This window comes from Lepidochelys olivacea (assembly GCF_965140295.1).
Source record: "Lepidochelys olivacea isolate rLepOli2 genome assembly, chromosome: 5".
NCBI lineage: Eukaryota > Metazoa > Chordata > Testudines > Cheloniidae > Lepidochelys > Lepidochelys olivacea.
The window spans coordinates 112,905,839-112,917,050 of record NC_140415.1 but is presented as its reverse complement, the minus strand read 5'-3'; the positions used below and the strand labels follow the sequence as shown (position 1 = coordinate 112,917,050).

Here is an 11,212-nt window from a genome sequence, read left to right as displayed (position 1 = left end):
TGGAGGGGCTGTTGAGACAGATGTAAAAATACATATCTTTTGTTAAACCAGAGTCAACATACAAAGCTGGAGACCCACAGGATGAGAAAAGGAGAGAGATCAGTAAAGACCATGACAGCAAGTACAGCACAAGAACTGGATTCTATATGGCAAAATACACCATCCTAGGAGGAAATTTTATGTGCCTCACTGAATTATAGGTGCTGGTAGAAGGAAGTCAAGATGATGCAGTAGGGCAGGGCTGTGGAAAGTGCGGTTATCTGTTTGCTATTTAAGTCAGTTCTATACAGAAGTATGCAGGAATGCTGTTACTCTTGAGCGCCATCTGCTGGCTCTATAGTAGTTAAAAAGCAGGTAACATTCCCAACGTCAAGCATAGGGAAAAAGAACAAATACAACAATCCAGCATTTTCCCATTTAGCACTATGTTGCAATGCTGGATAGTTTCTGTAAACCATGTCATCCCCTACTGGAAATCATTCTATACATACCGTAAATTTATAGTCAGTACTGAAGTAGAAAATGAACCAGCATCGTCTTTTTTTTGGTTTGTTTGGTTTTTTTAGGTAAACAGGTTCCTTAGCTAATTTCATTAAAGATGTTAAGTTTCTCAGCTCTCCTCTGCATGTTTCAACATCAGTTTGAAATCCCTTATGGGTTGTGAATAACTGTATTCATGCACAGCTTGTATTTAGTGCAACATTGCCATCTTGTGGTGCAAATATCTGATTAGATTTTTGAGAGACACAAACTATCATATTTAAAAATCACATTTTAAACAAATTCCCTTACCTAGATTTACTTTTGTAAGCCCAGGGATGGCCTTTTTGTTCTCTGTTTGTGCTGCACCTTGCACAATGGGGTGCTGGTCCATGACTGGGATTCTAGCTGCTCCTGTAAGTAAGATAAATAGTGAATAAGATATCAACACCACCTTTGATTATTTTAATAATTTCTCAAGTCCAGAGGCCTGATCCCTGTGGATGCTGTTTGGCCAAGCAGGAAAATATAAATATAAACAATGACTCAGAGGTGCACCGTTGTATACACCTGTACAATGTGGCACACTGTGCATACTTGTACTATGTGTCTGAGCCTCAAAATGGGAGTGAAATAATTCAACATCATTTCCCTCAGAGTAGTTAGTTGTTCATAAAACCAAAGGTAAAGTGTGTTTATAATCTGGGGGATAAAGTGTCACTATTTTTCTCTTGTTAGAGATAACGTCTTTTATTACCTGATGCTCAAGTTCTCCCATTGTCCACTTCTGAGATACTCCATTAATGTTGGATGAAGATTCTGCTGCCTGGCCAAAGGGATGTGGAAAAAACATCTGTAGATATGACAGAAACTCTGTATGACAGAGTAGTTTATAATCAACCCAGGAACTCGGTCTGTGACACCTGGCTAACCACAACTGCAGCAACAGCCTCTCTGAATGACATAGGAACATCTAGGCCTGTGGTTTTCACATAGGTTTTACCATATGTTTGCTTGCAGAGACCTAGAGTTGTTATGAAGAGGATGCTCTGTGAACTCTTATTGCACTAAAGGTTTCTGTGTATTTTTCAAGACAGAAGGAAATACATAGATCTACACAGAAGTGTAGAAATTATACAATGTGAATAAGGTATCCAGCAAAGAGCCCTTTTTTCCTGTTTGTGAACGGATTCGATTTCTGACAAACAGATTTATTCCTACCTATTCACAGAACAATATTGACTGTTTCTTGTCCATGTAATGCAATTGTTCACCAAAAATCAGATGTTTTTGCATCCTGATTGGATGTTTGAAACTCTTAAAATAATAATGTAAATCTTACAAATTCTTGGATGAATAACCTTTCATGCAAAAATTCATAAAGTTCTTTGAGTTACTCACATTTTTGCAAATAGCCAGCAAGTGAGTGCAAACACAATAAACAAGAGTGAATTATATGGGATCGTCTGCTTTTATCTATAAGTCATGTCTTGTATTATTTAACCAGCTCCAGTCAAAAGTGGTGTGTGGAATCTAGGCTCCATAGGCAGCAAGACAGCTGTAAGGTGGGTGGACCCCATTGGGATGGAATGCTACAGGCCATAGACAAGGGAAGAGGGACTTCCCCATGTTCTTTGCATACAGCATCAGCACATTAAAAAAAAAATAGAACAGTGAAGAGGAAGTGGTCAGATTATTTAAGAGACTCTTGAGATTTTGGTGCCTTGCCAACACTTATGACAAAACGTTCCTGTTGGATCTTCTTAAGCCCTTCCTCACACAGGTTGAACCTGAACAAACAGCCGTACAGCATGGAGCTCCTGTGAAGCTATCGGACACTAACAACTAGCAAAGGAAGAGTAAACCCTCTCTCCCCCACCCCAACACACACACATCAATGTTCATCTTTGTGCTAGCAACCTGGGCGCCTCCCTGTCCCAACATCCAAGTCCAGTCACCCTGTGAGCAGCCACAGGAGAGGCGGTCTCTAAGACAAAAGGTCAGAAAGGAGGTTGATACAGAAAGCCAATGAATGACCATTATTTCACTATGTAAGACACACTGTGTGACAATTGCTTATTTTCTATTATGAAGATCAGTACCATAAGCTTCCCCGCTCAATCCCCAAATTCTACTTTCCCGATTTTCTTTGGCCTCAAAGAGTTCAAGTCAGCTGGAACTGCTGATCTGTGCACTACTCATTTTTCTAAGTATTTGTTTGCCTACCTTTTTTTTTTTATTTTACTCAAAAGCACTAATTATACATAATGTTTCTTTACTTTCTTAAAGAAGAATAAAAAACCAAAATCAGTCCAGTAGGCTAATCAATCAGTAATGGAATCTCCAGCCTCATTTATTAATGGTCTTACCTCCAATCTAGTGTTTCTCTCTCCCCGAAACACTTGTAAAAGTCTTCTTCATTGCCCTTTACCTTATCCCTACAGCTTGTACCATCCTGTATTAATATAGCTGACTGTAATATGCAATCCTTCACATTATTATAAGCATTTTAAATTTAAAGATACAAATAATATTTGTTCTAAAGGTAATTTAATATTGCAAAATAATTACACACTTTCTGTAAACTTTCAATACATAGTCTTCAAGTAAAACACAAAATACAGGTATTATGTTTACTGCCCCTTTTAGAGACACTAGGTCTGATTTTCAGTCCCCAGTAGGTGTACATTTGTGCACATGTTCAGATATTTAAAAGAACATGTATGTGTAAAGACTGTTCACCTCCAGGACATGCCTGTGTACCGCCAGGACATGCCTGTGAAAAGCAGACACACATTTGCCTCTGTGTAAATGCACATAAATTCCAAGGCCAGAAGGGACCATGATGATAATCTACTCTGACCTCCTGTATAACACAGGCCATAGAACTTCCCCAAAATAATTCCTAAAGCAGATCTTTTTGCAAATATCGAATCTTGATTTAAAAATAGTCAGTGATGGAGAATCAACCATGACACTTGGTTAATTATTCCAGTGGTTAATGACTCTAGCATGGGGTTGAAAATCAGACCCACTGAAGTCCATAAGGCTTAACAATTTTATATGAAGGAAGTTCTATTTATTTATATACATACACACACACAGTCTTTATATTAAAATAGTTATACCTTAAAATAATATTTTTGTTTATAAAGAACACACCCCTACAAAAGTGATCAAAATTCTGAACAACAATCTTAAAAACAATAGTTAACTATAATAATCTTATAGTACACTAGCTGAATCTAAAAACACAAGGCCCAGTTTACCTCCGATGGGAAATGGATTGGGCCCTTTGGCCCCAATCCCATGCACTCAAGTCACTTTACACACCAGAGATTATTCACACATGTGCTTAAGCATCTGCAGGATAAGGACCTTAGGCTCAGCTCAAGAAAGCACCTAAGCACATATTTAAATCTTTAGTGCTTTTCTGGATAGGGCTGTCCTGAATCAGGGCCTTAGTTCAGAAAAAAGGTAAAAGTTTTACTTTGAAGTTCACAGAGCTCTGTTTTCATTATGGCTCATAAGGCCACAATGCACAATTAAAACAAAGCAAAGAACCATGTGGCCTTGACAGAAGAGATTAAATTAATTTAATATTTTGTAAGGAGTTTAAAGTGCAACAATTACATTTTGAAAAGTCAGTATTTAAAAAAGGTGGACTGAGAGCACTTATTTAGAGTGGAATTCCTCCTTACACAGTAAGTTCTGCAATAGACTTCTGTACATCAATGGAATGTTTTTTGTTTGCATAAACATATATTACAAGTACAGAAGCCAGAGGTTAGTTTAACAAAACATACAGAGTACATGTACATGCATTCATTCACTTCTGAGATAAAGAGGTGCTCAATTGCCACTCATTTATAAAAACTACTTCCCAGTGACAGTGAGATTAGTGATCAGGATTTCACAGCCTGCCCTTAAAACATTGGAAGTTGTTTTTTTTATTTAATAAAAAGCATGAGTAGAATTTATTCTCATCGCTTCTAGTAGTGTGAACCTCAGCAATCACGAGTCTCACAAACAATGCTGAAAATGACTTACAATATACAAAACCGTTGAGTACACAGTATTAAATAGACCTTATCTGAACTGGGGATTTATCAGGCAATATAAAAATGATAGGGTCCAGCAAGTGAACACCATTCTGATGAAGAGCCGGTAGTAAAACTGTTTTAATATCTGAGAAGTATTACAAACTGAGTGTTCACTATCTTTACTGAGGGAGGGAAGGGATACAGCAATTGTATAGTAGAGAGTAACAAACATTATTATATAAACTCTAACAAACAGGTTGTGTACAAAAGATTTTAATTTAAAAACTGTTTGTTTCCCACAGTGACCAGAAGAGAGAAGGGCCAGATCCTCGGCTGGTATAAATCAACATAGCTCCACTGAAGAGAATGGGGGTGATCACAGGTAGGATCTGACTCTTAGATTCTAGAAGATCCAAAATTTTCAGAAAGGTAGCAAGTTGCTTACCAGCTTTAAACTCCCAAAAAAGATAGCATATGCCCGGAATCTATAGGTTTCCTTTAAGCGTGGGTACAGAACTCCCAATTAACTTCAGTGGGAGTCTGACTCAATTAAGGGCTGCAGAATTTGGCCCCTTATCTCTGAGAATGAATTTAGATAGAAAAGTTATACACAGAAGATGAAGTAAAAATACTTTAAATCTGCTATTCCACCCAATAGCTGTAATACTGAAAACATTGTTTCCTAAAGCCAGTACCTGCTGGTGCACCTGTTTTTGTCCCTAGCAAATTCTGTCCAGCAGTAAGACTTCTTAGCAAAGTTGGGGGGGATCTTATTCTAGCACACAGAAAGGAAATATAACAGGTCTTTACAAAAAAAGAGGTTATTGCACATAATCTGAAGAGGAATGAGGCCCTAGTTAGCAGGAGAATCAAGCTAAAGTCCAGTGCCATTCTTTGGTCAGTTGCAGAAATGTGCTGCCGGCTACTTTAACACAAAGGGCCTGATCCTCCTGTCTGGTAGAGCTGGCCTTAGTGTAGGACTAGTGGGATGTGAGAGGGGCAAATGTGAATTCACAAGTCTTTTGAGTCTTCCTGATCCTAGTGCCTCCCTGGTGTTATTCAGACACCCACCTACAGCACAACTTAGAACAGCCCAGATGTTCAGTGCTGCTCTAAGTTGTACCCAGCTGTTCACAGCCTTAAGGGGCTATGCCAGCACCTGGATAGAGTCAGAGTGCAGTGACTGTCTGGCCCCATGCTCTTTTCCCTAGGGATGGGGTGCAAAGATGAGAAGCATGCAGCTGTCACTGGCTCTATATCACCCAGGGATTCCCCAAGTAACTAGTTAAGTTGGCTTCACGGCCCTTTTTTACATGCTGAAGCTGCTCAAAGTGCTGAGGATCTGGCCTAGAATACTGAGGAAAAATCATATTGGTGGAAAACACTAACCACTGAATTCAGAATTTAATTAAGGATTGAGGGTGGTGTCTATGGTCATTTCTATCTATTCAGGCTTTAATACATTTCAGAAAAGCCAAATGCTTAACACCTATTTTTCAAGTTTATGGGAATGTACTATACATTTTACATATAATTCTGACCTGTTCACAATTATTTGCATTTTCATGGTTATTTTGAGTACTACTAAATACTCTGTATCTGAACGCCAATCAATGTTAACAAATGTGGTTTATGTTATCAACTAAAGGCTAGCATGAAGCCTGCTGGTATGAGACAGCATCTTCGCTTTATATTGCTAAACCACTCATTTTACTTCTTGTTCCACAGCAGATTTGTATTTGTTTTTATTACACATTATTGGAAAAATGTGAACCCTAGGTCTGGAGTGCCCATATTGACACACCTATGGGGAAATCCTCACCCCCACTTTGGCCCCTTTACACTGAGTAAAATGGACTGGACAGGCATAAAGAAGCTTGAAAGCCCCGGTTCCTCCTAAGCGAAGTTTCCCCCGGCTCAGGCACTACACAAGACATCCATAAGGCTGCCCTGTGAGGATCCGCTCACAAATCCTGACACAGGGGTTTTACTGAGGGTGGGTCCAGGAGTGGGAGGGGTGAATTGGAGGACAGGGACATGACATGCAGTACTGTGGAGATTCCAGGCAATGCTATGACCCTTAGGTAGGGCCCTACCAAATTCATGGCACTGAAAAATGTGTCACGGATTGTGAAATCTGGTCTTTTGTGTGCTTTTACCCTATAACATATAGATTTCACGGGGGAGACCAGCGTTTCTCAAATTGGGGGTCCTGACCGAAAAGGGAGTTACAGGGAGGTCACAAGGTTATTTTAGGGGGGTCACGGTATTGCCACCCTTACTCCTGTGCTGCCTTCAGAGCTGGGCGGCTGTGGAGCAGCAGCTGTTGTTCGGGTGTCCAGCTCTGGAGGCAGCGCCCTGCCAGGAGCAGCGCAGAAGGGTGGCAATACCATACCATGTCATCCTTACTTCTGCCCTGCTGCCTTCAGGACCCCTACAATTACAACACCATGAAATTTCAGATTTAAATAGCTAAAATAATGAAATTTACGTTTTTTAAAATCCTATGACCATGAAATTGACCAAAATGAACCCTGAATTTCATAGGGCCCTACCCATATGGCAGTGCCAGGAGTCTGACATAACTTACCTAGCCCTGGGGGAGGGGTCTAAGTTATTCTGGGGGCTGTTTCAGTCCCTGGAACAGCCAAGGATCAAGACAGTGCAAAGATGGTTAAGGCTGCCTTAATCACTCTCCCCCTAGATTCAGTTATCTGCTGCACTTCTTAGAGGGGCCACACAAAACCTCACCCCTAACATGTGAATTGTCAGAGGTTCTGCAGCTCTCACTGATTACATCTAGTGCTCTGGGCACCCAACACCTCTGAAAATCAAGCCCTAAGTGCCTCAAATTGGGCACCCCCCAGAAAAAATATCAAAGGATCTGTTGAAAATATGGACCTGTGTGTACCCCACCTCTACTTAGTTTTTGTTATACTTCTGAAATATAGGGAAATAAGGTCCTGCTCCTGCAAACCAATTAGTGTTCTGCCATGGATTTTAATGGAATAGGATTGGACCATTAAAGTGAAAAAAAGTTGGCTGCAGATCCCACTTAAAAGGGTCCCCCCCCCCAAGCCTAAATGATATATACTGCAAGGAGAGAGAGAGAAAAAACCCCACTGTAACTTAAGAAGATTGAAAGAGTCATTGATTTGGAAAGAGTTTATGGCTTTAGAGTGTGTGTGGGGGTCTGATTCTCAACTGCCCTGTATCTCATGTGGTCATTGATAGTAGTGTTATGATAGCACTTTGCATTGATGCTAGTGTTTCGGTAGCACTTTGCACTGGCGGAAATAACGACACAAGGTGCAGGGCAGTTGAGAATCAGGCCGTGTCTTTTCATCCCCTTAGTCACTCATGATTTTTCCAATTAAACTAACGTGTTCATTGGAGCAGAGTACGTTTTGGTTCATACCATTTTATATTTGTCTTTCCTCTAGAACCATGTTCTAATAAATAAAGGAATGTGTTTATTCTGGCACATAGATAGCGGCTCTTGAAATGGGAAGGGCTGATCAATCTAGTGTGACATATCACTTTCTTCAGACTTTGGGGATGCTTCCTCCTTTGGTACTTCTGTAGTAAAGAATTCAGCAGCATTTGGGCTGAAATGGTCTATGTTTTTCTACAGGACTATTTGTATCAAACCTTCCAGTGTGCAATATTCACTTCATGATACACCACAGGCAGATTTTGGCCCTAAGTCTAGCATAGCTGACCAAGGGAGGTACAGCCTCATATATGGGAACCCTCTGCTGGTGTAGAGCCAAGGTATTAGCTCCTTCACCCTCCTTCCCTTCCCTGCTGTTGGGATACAGGGTTTGGTTGAGGCTTCTCTACACCCAGCTGATCCTTCGAGGCTGACTTAAGCTACACCAGGGGACCAGACCAGCATACAGCCAGATCAGCATTGCGGGAGCAGATCTTTGCACATCCTCCCTTGCCCCTGCTCCACAAGCGGCACCATTCCATAGCAGAGGATCTGGGTTTTCATCTCTCAGTAGCATATTCCCAAGTAAAAACTGTTATAAAGTTCATTTCTGTGACCATAGCAGCTAAGTGTAAGAGGATGCTTAAAGTTCCAGGACCCGGTTCTCCTCTCGCTTAACCAGTAAGTCAGAAGCCACAACCAGAACCTCAAATCCAATTCCTTGAAGCCCAGCCCCTATGGTTTTGGTATTGATTTGGATCTCAAACAGTAAGGCGCCTATCTCCTGGTTCAGTTGCAGCCAGACTCTCCTGGTTCAGTTGCAGCCAGACTCTCAGAAGAACAGCTGATCTCAATAGTTAAAGATGACAGAAGTCTCAGAAAATCAGTGACTCTTTCCTTGCATCATTTTGTCCTAAAAACTTGTGAAAACAGCCTGCAAGATTTCAGTGCAAGTGACTTTCAACCATAGCCCTAACTAGGAGTCAAAAACCAACCAGCAGCTTTAAAACTAAACTGGATTCAGATGCTACCCCTTTGGGGTGTCCCTATTGTTTTACAAGACAGGTTGGTACAAATGGCAAAAATTATACCACACATTCCTTCAAAGAATGTAATCACTGAAGTTTTAAACTTCATTGCTTACTGGAAGGACATGCAGGCCCTAAATACAATTTTAAGTGGTCATTTACCTTTACTAAATACAACTACCAGGGCATTAGGATACAACTGTATTTATTTCTACTTGAAAGGCATTAGTCAGAAACTAACTCTCACTAACTGCACTTGGAGTATAGGGTTTTGTTTTATTTATTAATAGTTTAATCCAAATTTTAGTGTTAATCGTTTAGGGTGGGATTTTCAAAAATGGCTGAACACTGCTCCCATTGAAGTTATTGGTACAACTCCCATATAATTTTGTGGGAGCAGTTAGGCAAATATCAAATGCTTATGAAAGTCTCACCCTTAAACTTTACCACATCTGGAGAAAAAAGATTAAAGCCCAGAGATAGAAGGGGATTTTTATAACCATCTCCATATGCTTATTGGGAATATATGTATTTTTAAATAAGTCTGTAGTGGCTACCAGGTTCCACTACACCCCACACGAGCTGATAATCATTAGCATCCTGTAAATAATTTAGCCAAAAGACACCGTCATTTCATTCTGAACTGTTTGAGGAAAACATCAGGAATTTAGGGTTCCTGAATGTCTTATTTGAATTTAAGGCCTGTTCCTCTTCTGACTTACCCTTGTTTTACACCAGTGTAACAATTCCAGGTCTGATTTTCCTTTGTTACCACCCTCTTCTGCAGCTCTGCTAAAGTATTTAGCTACTGGGGAATTTCCCATGCAGTGCAGAGCTGCCACAATGGCTCTACACTACCCCCTCTGCAGTCCACATGTGGAGACATGACTGTGGAAAAAAAAATGTAGTTGGCTAAATGCATCCAGGTGCAAAGTAAAGCACACTCAGGATGGCTCTAATGTATACTGGGAGCAGGGCACAGAATAGAGGAGGAACAAAGATGGCTTAGAGGCACCTTTGTCCCCCTCACTGTTCCTTCACTAAATAGAGCTCTGGCAGAACCAACATGAAAAGAGAATCAGTCTCTTACAGTCAGCTGTTCTGGCCGACCTTGAAAAATATCCTTAACTTTGATATTTGGAAAGAATTATATCATCAGAGTGCAAAACAAATCCAACCAGTGTCAATACAGAGTTCTAAGATAAATATTCAGGAGCACCACAATAAACCTTCTAGCCTCCTCTCCAGAAAAGTGAGGAAAGGTCATATTTTACCATGTGTTAACAAAACACTTGTGAATGCCATATGCATATTAGTCAGAAAAAACAACCCGAGCCACTACCTTTACCTAAGTACAGTCTGTGATGAAAAAATAAATAGATTGTCCCCTCCACTAAGTGCTTGATTTCATGTAATCTTCACAGGTGATTTCTTGTGTGCGCAGAGGAGGGTGACATAGGGGACACCAATGAAAGCCCATTTTTCACTGGGCCAGAACTTTATGACAGGGCCCTGTTCAGGGATCTCAGAGGCAGCATCAAAGTAGGCAAAACAGACACAGCCTAGGTAAGCAGCAAGGCAAATGAGGACGTGCCTGAGGAGAATGGAAAACAAAGAAAAAAAAACCATTAATGTGGCTTCTGTAAAGGTGTCAAATATATCACCAAGTTTTCAGACCAATCAGCCCCTACCCCTTTCTCCTGTCCCTCCTGAGCATGGCTAGCGTCAATCCCTGTCCTCTTTGGATTAACAAGATGTAGCATATAGATAACTATACTACAAATATGCAGTGAATTGTAACATTCTTGGTCCAAACTTGATTACCTTTGAATATGCTGCAAAAGAGATACTTACACAGAGTTTGGGGGAAAATGATGAGATATGGTCTTGAGTAAAAGGGACTTTTGCTCACAGGTGGATAGGTGTGAAGGAGTGGCACTGAGCTCTAATCTTCTTTGTCTACCTGTCTGCTGTCATGGATTTTTTAAGGATGGAGAGATTTCTCTTTTCTCAGACCCATTGTTTCAGACTGATAACACTGCATTGGTTTACACTTGGAAGGTTATTTCAGCATTCATAAGGGCTAGAAACTTAGTTTTCATTAAAAGTGAAGTTAGAGTCTGCAGAAACTGAAGAGGCCAGGAGGCACATAAATCTATCAAGTGGATGGGATGTCTGAACACTATTGGTTGGGAGTCTTTTACTAGTAAAGCTGTTCATCATTGTGA

The 11,212-nt window shown here is 40.5% G+C and overlaps 1 protein-coding gene across 2 annotated transcripts in view; it reads right to left on the bottom strand.

Annotated features, from left to right (window-relative positions):
• Positions 1-3,011: 3,011 nt before the first annotated feature.
• ACER2 (alkaline ceramidase 2) overlaps positions 3,012-11,212 on the bottom strand; it is a 53,909-nt gene continuing 45,708 nt past the window's right edge. For both annotated transcript variants that reach the window (XM_084628887.1, XM_084628886.1), the window contains exon 6: positions 3,012-10,578. In XM_084628887.1, the coding sequence (XP_084485013.1) occupies positions 10,392-10,578 (187 nt within the window). In that variant the 3' untranslated portion in view covers positions 3,012-10,391. The remainder of the gene's footprint in view (positions 10,579-11,212) is intronic.